At 40.9% G+C, this 17,109-nt stretch overlaps 1 protein-coding gene across 1 annotated transcript; it reads right to left on the bottom strand.

Moving 5' to 3' along the window:
* Nucleotides 1-10,099: 10,099 nt before the first annotated feature.
* On the bottom strand, nucleotides 10,100-10,661 carry LOC132032191 (uncharacterized). Its single transcript, XM_059421959.1, has 2 exons — nucleotides 10,475-10,661; nucleotides 10,100-10,428 (listed from the first exon to the last, which is right to left on the bottom strand). The coding sequence occupies exons 1-2, from the start codon at nucleotides 10,659-10,661 to the stop codon at nucleotides 10,100-10,102; spliced, it is 516 nt and encodes a 171-aa protein (XP_059277942.1).
* Between the last annotated feature and the right edge of the window lie 6,448 nt (nucleotides 10,662-17,109).

Here is a 17,109-nt window from a genome sequence, read left to right as displayed (position 1 = left end):
GTACGGAGCACCCCACTATAGGAGGTGCAACCTATTTGTATATTCTTTTGTGTTCATATTTAGGGCATGGCGGGGTCCTGTCCCGTCCTTATTATTCCAGTATTCCGATTAGAGGCTCGTAGATACTTATGTGTGGGTAGTAGATGTCTCATGATTACTACCGTGTATATTTGTATATCATTTTGATAGCTTCGCAGGCTTAGGTGCACAAAGGTAGATGTATTTTGGAAATGATAATGATTGTATTATGACAAGCTCCGTGCTGAGAGTAATGTATATTTAGGAAGAGTTTGATGACAAGTATGATGGGTGGTGCTCAATAGGGTAGCTCCGGGTACCCGTCATGGCCCCCAGTTAGGTCGTGACATGTATGATCATGGGTCTTGATCTTGATATACTTCTAATGGATCGTTTGTATGGATGCACTTAACCTCTATGTGAATCTAGACTACTTCCCACTAAGAAAAGATTATTTCTTTCTATGCTTTTCCCAAAGATAAGAAAGTATGCACGAAGACCGGTTAAATATGTCAAGTAAATTCCTCTTATTCCTAAGTAAATTTATTAAACAAGGTTTAAAGCCTTGAGTTTTTGTTATTTGTTCTTACCAAACCCTAGTTATCTTCCCAAATAAACCAAAGTTTTATGCCTTAGCTAATATTTGTAACCACTAACTATATGATGAAAACGAAGAACAAACAAACCCTAACAATCCATTATGCGTATATCAATCACAAAAACGCCCATTCTTAGGTTCACAACCTCGAAAGGTGTTTAGCTCCTCGTATGGCAACAAGAAAACAATAAAAGATTGAAGATTGCATAATTGAATTTGTATTGAAACTTACGAATAAAACTAAAATTAAACGAATGTAATTGTCTGGAAAATCCTCAACCGTACTAAAAACCCAAAAGTAATTACTATAAGTCTAAAACTCCAGATGTCTGAAAAATAAACCTAAACAGGTATTTATACAAGTAAAACTCGGAATAATTAATCCCAATCCAGTTCTAGATCGGCTTGCAACTCGACGGGTCGTCTTTGTGCTTTGACGGTCGTCGACATGTTGACAGTGCATGACGACTACCTGATGACAAAATTTCACTTTGCAGAACTTCAACCGTCTTTGTACTTCGACGACCATCGACATGCGGTCTGATGACACTTTTCAGTTTGCAGGATGTATGTCGACGATGCAACTCGACAGATCGTCAAACATGTTGACGGCCCGTCAATCTTCCAGCTCTGCATATTGTCAATTTTCCTTAGCTGCAGGACTTCTCCATGCATTTTGACGACCAAAACGATGGACCGTCGACATGATGATGGCCCGTACTTAGTGCACACAGTACATAACACCTTGATTTCCTTCTTTTAACTTACCGAGCATTCTAATTTCGAAATACTTGTAAAACACACAAAACACATCAAACTAACACAAACTTACTCGAAAACAAGTAAAACTTAGAGTTAAAAAGCATTAGATGTGCCATAATTTCACAGCACATCAACACCCCCATCTTAAAGTCTTTTCTTGTCCTCAAGCAAGTCAACTAACAGACTCAATCTACAAATGTCTCGATATTACAAAGTAAAACATCTCTGATGGTTGGCAATTAACTACCGGCATATCACTTGTATCCCAATGACTCCCCCCCCCCCCCCAATAAAGAACAAAACCAGTCAAGGACTCGTTGCAACTAATAATGAGGCTTCAATCAATGACATCTAGTTATTACAGAAACCATAGCACACACGAACCAAGACTAACAGGAAACTAGTCACTTAACAAATTCTCATGCCCTCACAAAGAACAAAGAATGTCCCAACACATATGTACACACAAAATGGGACAGAAAACTAAGGAGAAGAGAAACACTCACACTCACAAAGAAATTCTACAAGCCACATTACAAATACCATAGGCTTGCTCTTATTTTCGCACTTAGACTTTCAGTTCCCATTTTGTGATCACACTAGGACTTTTTCAGTGTTGTAATGTAGGCTCGGGGACGGTTATGATGTATATTTGGATAACTGTGATTCACCCTCCTTAAACACTACACTTGTTTTTCTATCCACCTTTTCCGTCCTTTTTTTGTTTTCTTCCCTTTTTCTTTTTCATTGCCTATGTGTGGTTTTATTGCCGCTCTTTTTTTTCTCTTTTTTTTTCTTTTTTTTTCTTCTTTTTGCTTCTACTTACCACACCGATGTCTTTTAACTATGCAATTCACTTTTACCCAACCTTAGGCTTACGCCTCATGTCCCTCCTTATTTCACCTATCACTCCTAACTTAGGCTTTTAGCCTCAATTCTTATCATTTTAGTGTCAAGGAGAGACCGGGTGTAAAGAGAGGGATATTCGTAAACGGGTATTGGCTTATTACGGCTAGTCAAAGAACAGGTCTAAGGCTCAAAATGGCTAACAAGGGATATTTATCTATAGGTAGGCTTAAATTTAGGCTAAAAATGGGTTCCTAATACAAACAAGGCCTAAGATCATTTCACAGCTTCACTTATCTTAAGAATACAGGCACGACTAACTAGGCAAGTCTCGATTACATACATAACTAGAGAAATTATATACAAGATCTCACAATACACAACATCAGAATTGTCAACAAACTAGTCTCCCGGCTAAAATTCAGCACACAAGGTAACTCAATAATCTAAATGTCATACAAAGAAGCATGCATGTCAATTAAACAACAAAGTCCAAGTTTTCAAAAAAATTCGGAGGGGGGTGCTTTTATTCAAATTAAAATAGGGTTACCTTAAGTTAATCAAACTACCACCACCTAAGTCAAGATTTACTCTACTTTATCTAACACGACCTAAACATTCCAGGTTCAATAGAAAATAAACCCCTCGAGAAAAGAACCATGGCAAAGAAAAGCCGAGGGGGTCCTAAACACATCTATACATTATTTTATCAAATCAAATACTCCCACTCCCAACAAAAAAAATTCTGCAATGTCCCCACGTAAAAGTAAAAGTAAAACAATGGAGTAGGAATACCTATGGCGCACTAGGCGCGCTGCTCATCTCACGACTCATCGGTCCGCGAGACATCAAGAGGTGTAACCGCACTAGCAATAGTATCAGTGGCAGCATCATCAGTAGCATCAATAGTAGTACCAGTAGGAAGCGCACTGGAGTAGGAAGGGGCGGTGGCAATGGCACTCCCACTGGAACACTGCTAAAGGTGGCTCCCTCAGTCCTAAAAGGAAGATTCTCCACCAGATATTTCCTAATGGCCTCCTCCCGTGCTTCTCTAGACGCCTCGGGCAAGTGCTCTTTCTCACCTCCTCTAGCTTCTCCTTCTCATCAAGAACTATTCTCTTTCTCTTTCCCCGGCCATCCACAGCAGCAGGCGCAACTAACTGCACCACTGGAAGCTCTTCCTCTATCTTTCCCGCAACAAATGGTGGGGCCGCTACTAGGGTCGGGTCACGAGCCTTCAAATATAAAACATTAGCTTTAAACTGCTCTAACTCTGCCCTCAAAGTATCAGTGGAAGTGGTCGGGCGGGCCATCTCCAATGCTGTCAATCTCATCTCAAAGCCATCCAGCCGAGCTGACAGTGTCGACCTCACGGGCTCTACAATAGCACCCACTCTCTCTCACACAAAATCATCGAGCTGGGCCACTATAACCTTCGACTGCTGATCCGCTGTAGCCGCCTGCTTCGCAAATTTTCTGAAGTTCTTCATCGAGAAGGCATAAGGGTCAACAACCTACGGGCCCCGTACCGGGGGCCGTGGCTGGCGGACCTGGCGGCCTCGGGCCGTAGAGCGGAAGTCTATGGCTCAGTAACAGCAGTCTAAGTCTCAACTGAAGCATCAACAGTATCAGTAGCTAGAGTCTCAGGAGCTGCAATTTGGATAGTCTCAGTAGTAGGGGTAGTAGTGGTAGGTAACTCCTCCGTAGAGTCACCCGTGGCCCCTGAATGAATTAACTTCTAGGGTATGGGCACCCCTCCAAGTGCAAATGGGAACCCATCCTCTTCTCCCTGGCCATCTCTGACGGCCTCTTTCTTGCTCTTCTCCACAGAATAGGTCGACGAAGCTATAATCCGGTGGTCGATGCCAGGTATAAAATGAACCCGTGCCCTCCGAATCAGCTCTGTAATCAGGCACGGATATACTAGTGAAGTGTTGGGATGGGAAGCCCTTAATTGGATCTCAGCACTCGCCAATGCTTCGAAATTAATTGGGTACCTCGACATCAATGCAGCAACAATGACCTGCCTGTCAGCCGTAAGTGCATTGTCGGCCTGAGTGGGGAGAAGCCGCAACTGCACCACGCTTCACAAAAATTATCCCTCTAAAGTCAACCACCTCTTCACTATCCGATTTCCAAGTTAGTACACTCGGCCCCCTTGCTCGGATGACCTATAACTGTAGCCACCCAGTCCCTAAAGGATTGTTCCTTGATTCTCTAAAACTTGTCTGCCAACTCAATAGTCTACCTCAGAGCGGTATAAGTATCGCTAAAATAAACTCTGTTGATGGCCTGGGCAGATATATCAACACTCACCCCTCGAATCTCCATCTCTTTTAGTGGCTCTAACTCATATATCTTGTGGCGCCTCTTTCTGACTTTCTTTATCAACGCACCATATGCCGCATAGACTTCACGCACCAGAATCGGACAATAATCCCCAGGAAACTCCTGCATAAACCCCCGCTGATCATAGCAAATGAGCTCTCTGTCCCTGAGTAATATCTCGAGCCCCTCAAAATTGATCCGCCGCTCTTCATTTATTGTGCGATTTTCATGCTGGTTGCCGTCATCTTTTAGGGCAATGCCATACTCAAATAGCTCCCTGGCACCCTCAACTGTAAAATGGTCCTCAAGTCTCTTGCTTCTGATTTCCCAAGCCCTAGCCTCATCACCATCATCGGGCTGTGAGCTCTGGCGGGTCGGGGATCTAGAAGGTGCCTGGGAGGACTAAGTAGCATCCTCGGGAGACTGTGGCTGAGATCCAGGTGAGGCATCTTCAGAAGCAGCCTCTGAACCCTCATCTTTGATTCCATCACCAGACCTAGATGCAGATGATCCCTCCTCGTCGACCGGGGAGGAGCGGGTGGTGTAGAAAGCCGATGCGCTGACCGCCCGTTCCAAACCGTAACAACGGCCTATTCTTCCTCTCGGGTATAACCTTAGGCTCATTATCCGAGGCTTCATCTCGCAGTGTGGGCTCACCACTGGGCCTCTTTCTTCCCGTTGTTCTTTAAGCTTGCCTTGAGCCACCCCCTCGTGTAGTTTTCAACTTAGGTGGAGCCATACCTGTAATTATCAAAACCAAAATCTAGTCAACCTGTACTAGTGAAATCAAACTCAGAAGAAAAAAAAAAGTATACTCAGTTCTCTAAAGTTTGGACCTGCAGACAGTCAAACCTGTCGATGGACCGTTGAACAGCTCGATGGTACCGTCTTTGTATAAAGACAGTCCGTCGACCTGTCGACGGTGCCGTTGACATGTTTACGGCCCTAGCAGCAGCAACTATACGTTTGCAGGTTCGTTTTTTATGCAATTTAAATTCAATCATTCAGAGAACACTTATTCAATTATTTTGCACAATTGGGGTTTTGGGGCTTCGGGTTATTCAAACTTCACCCTCATTTTTGACCTTTGGTAATTTCTCGTGTTTTGTTTGGTGGGTATAACGATATCAAACCAAAATTTTCAATCGAAATACCCTCTGACCCGTTGGAGTTACTCAGACTTAACTCCTCAAATTGCATATTTATCAAAATTTTCACTTTTACGAATCATTGGCGGGCATAATGAATCAACACAAATTGTGGATCAAAATGCCCACTGACTCAATGGGGGTAAGATATTCTCATCCCCACGAGTCCTACTAACAGTAGACATACCAAATTCTCTTCCCCCATCCAACAATTTCATAATATTTCAAGTTTAAGCATGAATTTCATTCAACAAGTACAAACCCTAGGTCATGATTTCTACCCTTTGCATTCAACATCACATATATCACACCCCCAACCCAATTAACACAACCCCAACTTAATTAATCATGGTATATGCACAAACCTAGTTCCCATTCTATATATACATTAAGTTGGGAACCCTAGGTGTGTTTGTTTTGCAATTTTCGAACAGATTTCACCAATCAAAACCAAGAAAGGGTCGAATTCTACTTTACATACCTGATTATGAGAAGGAATAGAAGAACACTTAAGTAAAACTACCAAAAAATTTGAGAGAACAAATTGTTTTTTAGGGCAGAGGGTATTGGGGATTGCAATGGTGGTGAAGGAAGGGTTTTGGGGGTTTTAATGGGTGAAGGAGTATGGAGGGAATTATGGAGAAGTGGGGAGGTTGAGGGAGATTGAAAGGCGGATCAAGCACGGGTTTAAAAAAAAAATAGAACTCTGCCCATTAGTATTATAAAAGACGCAACTTCTGCTAAACCTTTATTTTTTGGGCGAGTCGTCGACATGTCGACGACTCGTCTTTGTGTAAAAATGACCTTTAAAAACTAAAAAGACACTGACCTGTTGACGAGTAAAAAGACGGACCGTCTTTGCACATCGACGGTGTCGTCGAAGGACCGTCGACTTACTCTTCGACTGGCTTACCTGTAGAGTAGCAGTTGCTAACTCTCAGATCACCAACTCTGCATACCGTCTTTACACATTGACGGTTCGTCGACATGTCGACGGTCTGTCTTTGTGCTCTAGTTTCACTTTGCCTGTTTTTTGAGTTTCACTTCCTGCGCACTCAACACCCATTAAACAGTTCGAAAACTAAACCTATAAAAAAAAAAGTACAAAAATTTAAACTTGGGTTGCCTGCCAAGAAGCACTTACTTTAACGTTGCAACACGACGGTGATATCCATTTTTACTCTGGGTCAGGATTTGTTCCCAGATGCTTTAACCGGTATCGATCGACAATTCTATCCCCCTCAATGCGACTATGATAGTGCTTCACCCTCTGTCCGTTCACCTTAAATGTCCGAGTTCCATCTTCAAACTTTAATTCAATCGCTCCATGGGGTGAGACACTTACCACTTCAAAAGGATCGGACCACCTTGATTTTAATTTGCCCGGTAGCAGCTTCAATCTAGAATTAAATAACAGGACAGGATCACCCTTGTAAAATTCCCGCTTCAGAATTTTCTTGTCATGATACTGCTTCATCCTCTCTTTGTATAATGCTGCACTTTCGTAGGCATGATAGCGAAACTCATCCATCTCATTGAGTTGAAACAACCTGAGTTTGGTCTCTTCTTCCCAATTCATGTTTAATTTCTTCAAGGCCCACATAGCCTTATGTTCAAGTTCAACTGGCAGGTGACATGCTTTACTAAAAACTAGCTTGAAAGGCGAAGTCCCAATCGGAGTCTTGAAAGCAGTCTGGTGAGCCCATAGAGCGTCATCGAGCTTATGGGCCCAATCAGCTCTATTTACATTCACCGTTTTCGCTAAAATACTCTTTATCTCCCGATTAAAGACTTCAACTTGCCCAGTTGTCTGAGAATGATACGGGGTTGCCACCCTATGCTTGACTCCATAGATCTCCATCAATTCCGCAAAGGCTCTATTGCAAAAGTGAGAACCACCATCACTGATTATCGCCCTTGGGGTACCAAAACGAGTAAATATGTTCTTTTTTAAGAATCCCATGACACTCTTGGCTTCATTATTAGGTAAAGCCACCGCTTCTACCCATTTAAAAACATAGTCAACAGCCACCAAGATGTACTTCATGCCACAAAAGCTCACAAAGGGCCCCATAAAATCAATCCCCCAGACATCAAGTACCTCAACTTTCATCACAAAGTTCATAGGCATCTCTTGCCTCCTACAAATATTCCCCTGCCATTGGCACTGATCACACGACCGCACCATCAAATTAGGATCATGAAAGAGAGTAGGCCAATAGTAACCACATTCGAGAACTTTTGCAGCAATCCCCGTACCACTATGATATCCCCCAACTAGAGAGTCGTGGAAAGCCTTCAGAATCTCCAACACCTCACTCTCTGGAACACAACGTTGAATAATGTTATCAGAGCAAGTTCTGAATAAGTATGGCTCATCCCAGTAGTACTGACGAGAATCACGCAGAAACTTCTTTTTCTGGTAAGATTTGAGCTCGTCAGGAATGACACCAGTCACCAAGTAATTAGCCAAATCTACATACTAAGGTGCCACTTGCATAGACATCGCTAGCACTTTCTCATCCGAAAAAGCATCATCAATATCAAGTTCTTCTGCCGGCACGCCAGTTTCCTCAAGCCTAGAGAGGTGGTCAGCGACCTGATTTTCAGACCCCTTTCGATCTTTTACCTCGAAATCGAACTCTTGTAACAAAAGGACCCAACGAATCAGTCGTGGCTTAGCTTCCATCTTTGCCATAAGATACCTCAACGCAGCATGATCAGTGTACACCACAACCTTGGACCACAACAGATAGGACTTAAACTTCTCAAAAGCATATACTATAGCAAGCTTTCGTCTTGCTCACCGTGTAGTTCATCGCGCCGCATTAAGAGTCCTACTAGCATAAGAGATCGGGTGCATAATTTTACGTGCCTCTAGCCAAGCACAACACCTATCGCGAAACCACTAGCATCACACATCAACTCAAAAGGGAGGGACCAATCAGGAGTAACAATAACAGGAGCAGAAGTGAGACGCTCCTTCAATTCATTAAATGCCTCACGGCACTTGTCATCGAACACAAACTTAGCCTCTATTTTAAGAAGCTTGCACATCGGGTTAGCAATCTTGGAGAAATTTTTTATGAAGCACCTGTAGAACCCAGCATATCCCAAGAAACTCCAGACCCCTTTTGTAGAGATGGGTGGAGAAAGTTTTGCAATCACATCTATCTTTGCTTGATAGACCTCAATTCCCTTTTCAGAGATTTTGTGACCGAGGACAATCCCTTCCTTCACCATAAAGTGGCGCTTCTCCCAATTTAGCACAAGATTTGTCTCTTCACATCTTTTCAGCACTTGACCCAGATGGTCAAGACAATCATCAAACGAATCGCCCACAACAGAGAAATCATCCATGAACACCTCCAAGGAGTCTTCTACCATGTCAGAAAAGATCGACATCATGCATCTTTGAAAAGTTACTGGTGCATTACACAACCCAAAGGGCATTCGGCTGAACGCAAACGTCCCATAAGGATAAATGAAGTCGTCTTCTCTTGATCTTCCAAGGCAATGTTTATCTGATTGTAGCCAGAGTACCCATCTAAGAAACAATAGTAAAACCTCCCGGCCAGCCTATCAAGCATCTGATCAATGAAAGGCATGGGAAAATGGTCTTTACACGTGGGCGGGTCGAATCAGCTAATATGTCCTACGCAAACACGCCATCCAAGAATCGTACGGGTGGGGATCGGCTATTCTTTGCATTAGGCACCACGTTGATACCTCCTTTCTTTGGAACGCATTGAACGACTCACCCACTTGCTTTCGTAATTGGGACACTACCCTCAAAGATCTAACCACTTTATGATCTCCTTTTCCATGATCTTCGCATGTTTTTGATCACCTCTCACGATGTTCAACATTCGGCTACTTTGCCGTCCTCCTCTAGTTGAATTTTATGCTCACAAATACCAGAAGGAATACCTCGAATGTTTGCTATGGTCCAACCAATAGCACGCCTATACTCACGCAAAATCTCCACTAATCGCTTAATCTGTTTCTCAGTTAGTAATGCTGAAACGATCACTGGCAATGTCTTGTTCGGACCAAGGAACTAATACCTCAAATGTGATGGGTGCTGCTTAAGCTCAAGCTTTGGTGGCTCAACAATAGAAGGCTTAGCTGGTGGAGTGGTTCTATTTGCAAGGTTAAGATCAAGCTTTCTTGGGTGGTAAGTGTAAGAACCCAGACCCTCAAGTACATTCACAGTTTCCACGTAGCCCTCCATATCATCAGCATCAAAATTTACCAAAATAGCAGCAAGAGCTTCTCCCAAACTTTCTTGTTCCATCTTATGCTTAACAGCATCATCAATCCCATCGAACGAATCAATAACCGAGATACTCTCATAACCACTCGGCAACTTCATTCCCTTACTTACTTGGAAAGTCACCTATTCCTCATTCACTCGGAACTTGATTTCATTCTTTTCAGAGTCCATAAGCTCTCTGCCCGTAGTAAGGAAGGGTCTTCCCAAGATGATGGGAATATCTTTATCAACCGGACAATCTAGAATAACGAAATCAGCAGGCGACATGAACTTACCCACTTGTACCAACACATCATCTATAACCCCAACTGGCTTCTTAATGGATCTATGTGCCATTTGTAATTGCATAGAAGTTGGTCTAGGCATTCCCAATCCGGATCGCTTGAAAATAGCAAAGGGCATTAGATTGATACACGCCCCATTATCACACAGAGAACGAGTTGATACTCGCCCTATTATCACATAGAGCACGAGCGAATGCATGAAGCCCAATATTACACGGAATGGTAAACGCCCCTGGATCTCCCTTCTTCTGAACTATGATAGAAGCAATAATTGAACTCACGTGATGAGTTAGATTCATTGTCTCATGTTGAACCGACCTCTTCTTCGTAAGCAGGTCTTTCTCAAACTTAGCAAATCCATGCATCTCTTTCACAGCATCTAAAAACGAAAAATTCACCATTAACTGCTTCAACTAATCATAGAACTTTGGACACTTAGCATCATCATTCTTCTTTGCCAATCTCTGAGGAAAGGGAGGTTTTGCTTTGTACATCTAAGCCAAAGGGCGAAGAGCCCCTTTTATCGTCTATTTCTTAGTATCAGCAGCAACATCTAGAATATCAGCAGCTTTCTCTTCAACATGGACCTCATCATATACTATAGGCACATCAGAATGCACCTCTTCTTCCTCAATAACCAGATCTAGATCAATCGCCTTCTTGTCATCACCTTGAAGTATTTTACCACTTCTCGTGCTAATAGCAAAAGTATGCTCCACACCACCACCATTCTTCGGGTTTGGAATAGTATCACTAGGAAGTCCTCCCTTTCTAACAGGATGCTGCTCTTTGGAAAGGTCACGCATCTGCTGTTCAAGGTTTTGAATAGCCGCTGAGTGAGAAACCACTGTTTCTGATAGCCCAAATATAGTCTGCATATTCAACATTCTCAACTGGTGGAGGAGGACCCTCTTGATATGGACCCTCGTGGCATTGGTACATTCCAGGCGGCATGCCTGAGATATCTTCACAAACGTTCACCTTCTTTGCCTCTCTATCATCCAATCTCTTCATCAGTAAAGAGATATTAGTGGCCAGCTGTGCCAATGTCTGCTACGTCTCCTGGCTATCCTTCACAATATTTTGGATCAATGGTGTCCCAAGTGATAACTCATCAAAATTACTCAAATGCCATGCTTGACTATGTGTAGTCAATCGATCAAGTATATCAGTAATATTAGCATAGGACATTCATGAAACACCCGCTAGCAGCATTATTGGCTATTGCTTGGGTCATATGGTCCAACCCTCTGTAGAACTTCTCCTTCAGAATATGATCTGGGAAACCATGGTTCGGACTCCTATCCAAATATTCTTTGTACCTCTCCCAACTTCAAAAAGTTGCTCCCCATGACGTTGTTTGAACTCGTAAATTTGATCACGAATCTCAGCTCTTTTAATCGGGGGATACCACTTCCTAAGAAACACCTTGACCATCTCTTCCCATGTAGCAATAGAGTTTCGTGGAAGCTTTGTGAACCATTTTATCGCTTCTCCGGATAAAGAATATTTGAAGAGTTTTAGCCGAACAGCTTCTTGACACATCCCTTTGGATATGATGAGCATACCTCTAGAAAGTTTGTTATATGTAGGTAAGGATCATTATCGACTGGATTCCAAAAGTATCCCTCTTGTTTGAGCATATGATAGAGGGATTGGTCAAACTTAATAGTAGCAGCAATCACCCTCGGATGAATTATTGAAGATGCAAAGTCTTCCTCCACTTCTGACTCATCAGCAAAAACGTTGTCGACTGGAAGTTCGTTGTTGGCCATGATCACCTGGTTTACAAGGTAACAAACAAGGTGTGTTGGAATAGGACAGAGACTTTAAGAAAAGTAAACACTATTTAGTAATTTCAAAACCGTATTCCCCGGCAACGGCGCCAAAATTTGATACGCTTAAATTACACATAACAAGGTTGGGGTCGAATCCCATAGAGAATATGGTGTGAAAAGTTTACTAAACAAGTATTATACTAATCTTGCGGTCCTGATGTATTCCAGAAAAAGGGGTTTTATGAGAGTTTTGGTTTGTGGACTAATTTAAAGTGACTAGAAATTTAGAGTTGTAAATATATGGGTAAAAAAAACCAAGCTTGTGTCCCCTTCAGATAAAGTGTATGATCATGGGTCTTGATCTTGATATACTTCTAATGGATCATTTGTCTGGATGCACTTAACCTCTATGTGAATCTAGACTATTTCCCATAAGAAAATATTAAAGCCTTAAATTCCTAAGTGAATTTACTAAACAAGGTTTAAAGCCTTGAGTTTTTGTTATTTGTTCTTACCAAACCCTAGTTATTTTCCCAAATAAACCAAAGTTTTATAGCGCTAGCTAATGTTTGCAACCACTAACTATATGATGAAAAGGAAAAACAAACAACCCATAACAATCCATTATGCGGATATCAATCACAATCCCTAATCACAAAACATCCATCTTTGGGTTCACAACCTCAGTAAAGGTGTTTAGCTATTCATGGCAACAAGAAAACAATAAAAGATTGAAGATTGCATAATTGAATTTGTACTGAAACTTACGAATAAAACTGAAAGTAAACGAATGTAATTGTCTGGAAAATCTTCAACCATACTAAAAACCCAAAAGTAATTACTACAAGTCTAAAACTCCAGATATCTGAAAAATAAAACCTAAACAGGTATTTATACAAGTAAAACGCGGAATAATTAATCCCAATCCAGTTCCAGGCCGGCTTGCAACTCGACGGGCAGTCTTTGTGCTTTGACAGTCGTCGACATGTTGACGGTGCATGATGACTACCTGATGACAGAATTTCACTTTGCAGAACTTCAACCATCTTTATACTTCGACGACCATCGATCATGTCGACGGTGCAACTCGACGGTCTGATGACACTTTTCAGTTTGCAGGATGTATGTCGAAGATGCAACTCGACGGACCGTCGAACATGTTGACGGCCCGTCAATCTTCCAACTCTGCATATCGTTAATTTTCCTTAGCTGCAGGACTTCTCCATGCATTTTGACGACCAAGACGATGGACTGTCGACATGTCGACGGTCCGTACTTAGTACACATAGTACAGAACACCTTGATTTCCTTGTTTTAACTTGCCGAGCATTCTAACTCCGAAATACCTGCACACAAAGACACAAAACACATCAAACTAACACAAACTTACTCGAAAACAAGTAAAACTTAAAGTTAAAAAGCATTAGATGTGCCATAATTTCACGGCACATCATCGGTGTTAGTCACCCTCGATGGCTATCCTTCCTTCCGAATAGCTAGACAAAACCACATTGGGGTTATGAACCCTCGATGGCCACTCTTCCTCCCAAATGGCTAGCCAAACCACACTAGGATCCATAGTGACTACCCTTCCTCCCGAGTAGTTAGGCCAAACACAAACAACATAAATCATGGCAAAATAGCCCAATCACAATCACAGTAAAGAAGCCGAATCACTCATTATGGATTATGTTCATCATCCCATTAGTAGGGGTACCTCAAATCATTAATGGGTTTAGAAACCAAATTCAAGTCATTAAATTAGTTTCAAATTCCAACACAATCCGTTCATAGAGCAAAACACATGAAATATCCAAGCTTTCCGAAATCAAGTTTAAGCATCCCTTATGTGGCAATTCATGTTCAAAGATCAAAGCTTTATATTTCAATTTCAATCATCCTTTAATAAGGGAAAATCACATATGCATATATATAATATCATACACGTAAGGTTCCATGAGGGCTTGTCCCTCACGCACATGAAACCTTGCAAAACAAACAATTTTTAAAGGTTCAAAAGTATATTAAAAAAAAAAGACATACCTCTAATCCCGCTAAAATTCTACCAACCAGAATTCCCAAAGTTTAACAATCACCCTACAATGGATTAATATGAGAAAGATTAGAACTTTAATCGTTTCTACGAGCTTTCCTTCAATTTCAGAAACTAGGGCTTCTTTTCTAAGCCTTAACACTTGTTCTTGAATCTCGTATGAATCATTCGTAGATTCTAATCAAGTAATATAAATTGTACTAACCTAAAAGTCATCAATAATATCAGGAAAATCAAAGTTAATACCTTTTAGACGAAGTTCTACATGTCCCTTCTTCTCCTCTCTTGAATTTTCAAGAATCTAGGGTTTGGAGAGATGAACTAGGGTCAATTTGATGTTAAATTGATGCAGTAATGATGAGAATTGATCAAGAACTCACCTTAGATGTTTTGGGGAAGTTTTAGGGTTGTTTCATCTCAAAAGTCGGCCAAAATGAAGTGGAACAAAGATTTTAAGAAAATTTCACGTTCTGGGGTTTTTATAGCCGAGCAAGGCCCGTGACACGTCCTGCGAGATGCAGGAGTGACCTGCTGAATGCAGAACTGACACACAATGTGATAGTAACACATGATTTTTGGTTTTCAACCTGCGAAACGCAGGTTGAGCCACAGACGAAACCTGTAAAACGCAGGTTAGTAAACGATCATAACTTTTTGCTCACAGGTCCGTTTGAGCTCCAGCTTAGATCGTTGGAAAGGTATTTCAAAGACCTACAACTTTCATGTTTTGAGTTTTCTCGAATTCCTAATTGGCATAACTGAGAAATCCCTCAGACTTAGGCGAATTTAAGAGCTCTTATGAACTTCACTATTTGGTTTGACTTCAAAACGACTATCTTCCACCCGAATTCATCCCGAAAGGATTCATATAGCTAAAATTTCACCTTAATACCAATTTTACACATTCACACCTAATTTGGATTTACGAAATTTTACAATACTAATGTGGCCGGCCTATGACAAGTCTAACGATAAATAGATAGTAAAGTACGTTGGCGCTCAATTGAGTAAGGCACCGAGTGCCGGTCGTGGCCCTCCGGTTTGGATCGTGACAAGATTTTGCTAGTATCAGCCCCCTGTGTTATGACCGCTAGGCCCCAAAAGAAGATATCTATCATATCTTCTTCCTTTGCCCAAATGCACAAAGTTTTTGGAGTAGACTCCTCCAACAATCTACCAGCTCAACAGTCCCCTACACTCTCTCAAATAATATAATTCATGACTGGCCTGAGATTTGGAAATCCAATAAGAGCATCCCCTTCAACACCTCTCTAAACAGGATTCATATCCGATCCCCTTTCTAGCACATTTGGTTGACAAGAAATGACAACATTTTTAACAATAAGAAAGACAATGTTAGTGTTGAAAACATTATTGCTAATGTTAGTGTTGAAAACATTATTGCCAAAGCAATAGAAGCTTCCTTCATCATAGGATCTGGAAATGATAAGCAAAGGAAGACAATCATTGACATTAATATCAAATGGGAACCACCAGATAGAGGATAGTGTAAGCTAAACACTGATGGCTCAGTCTTGGGAGACTCGGGGAAGGGAGGCCTAGGTGGAGTTATTAGAAATAGCAGAGCGGACTGGGTTATGGGATTCATTAGAAGCCTCTTCCCTACCACTAACAACTATGCTGAACTAAAGCTCTTCATGAGGGCCTGTCAATGGCTTGGACACACCATTGCAAATTATCTTGACTCCACAGAGGTAATTAACGCTTAAACATAGCCACTCTATTTATAACCCAATTATTCATGAGTGCAAGTGGCTAATCCAGAAGTTGGGGAATCTAGTGGTCACACACATTTACCGTGAGCAAAACAGGGTTGCAGACCTCCTAGCAAAGGAAAGAAGAAAAGGAAGCTTTTTAGACAGGACTTTTTATGCTAACAACGCTGTCTGGGCAGACATTTCGGGAACTTCTTTTGCTAGAAATATTTTGGCATGTAATGAAAACAGTAAGCGCCACCGAATTATGCTCAATTTGAACCTGCTGGGAGAACAATGTTCCCAAACTATGCATAATATTTGCTAATCTATATATATATATATATATATATATATATATATATATATATATATATATATAGAAATATTTGTTTAACAAAAAACAAAAGATATTTGTAGTTGAATTATACATATTTCATCTGTTATTTTTCTTTTGGTTGATAATAAAGTTTCTTATTACAGTGACATCAAATGGTGCTCCTTAAATGTCATTGTAAATCAACATACTCTCGGAACATTGATTTTCCAATGAATTAAGATATTAATTTTCAAATATATTTTTTGTTAATTTATGTAAATCGTATCCGTTGACTCTTGGTCAATATATTTTTAACGGATCGGGTCAATAAAATGGTTAAAATGTGTATCTTTTTATTTCTCAAAAGATTTGCTTTAAATAAAAATTTCATGTTAGCAAATTTAAAATTATTTAAGTAGGTTGGGTGACTTTCTAACTGAAATACCAATAGTTGAGTGGTTGTTGAATTAGAAACAAAGTTGAGTAACTTTTGGGTTGAAAAACAATGTTAAGCGACTTTCTGAGTCAACTAACCTTCATTTAATGACCATCTAAGATATTATAAGGGTGTTTGGATTGACTTTTAAGCACTTTGTTAATTTTTGTGGTATTTGACAAAGATAAAAAGTACTTAAAGCAACTTATTTTTAGGCAAGAAAAGTACAAAAATGAGCCAAAAGCCAAAAATTGGTATTCCCAACTTATGACTTTAGCTTTTACCTTATATGCTACTTTTAAAATGCCAATACAAACACCCTCTATCTTTCCTAGGGGTGGGCGTTCGGTTCTTCAGTTCGATTTTTTCATACTTCGGTTCGGCTATTTCGGTTTCGGTGTTTTGAAGGTGGATACCGAACACCGAACCAAACTAGTTCTGTTCGGTTCTTTTGGTTTCGATTTTTTGAAATTTGGTTCGGTTCGGTTTCGGTTTTTTCAATTCGGTGTTTTTGATACGCACGTGACTCTGCTTGAGTCACGCATTAT

Source organism: Lycium ferocissimum, chromosome 9, assembly GCF_029784015.1.
Source record: "Lycium ferocissimum isolate CSIRO_LF1 chromosome 9, AGI_CSIRO_Lferr_CH_V1, whole genome shotgun sequence".
In the NCBI taxonomy this organism is placed as follows: domain Eukaryota; kingdom Viridiplantae; phylum Streptophyta; class Magnoliopsida; order Solanales; family Solanaceae; genus Lycium; species Lycium ferocissimum.
Note: the sequence above shows the minus strand (reverse complement) of the source record. Positions and strands in the feature narration are given on the sequence as shown.

Excerpts from the sequence above, each read along its gene's own strand:
- LOC132032191 (XM_059421959.1), bottom strand. The coding sequence starts at position 10,661 with ATGGTGAATTTTTCGTTTTTAGATGCTGTGAAAGAGATGCATGGATTT. Across the intron at positions 10,429-10,474 it reads AGGGGCGTTTACCATTCCGT|GGCGAGTATCAACTCGTTCT; the intron begins GTAATATTGGGC and ends ATGTGATAATAG.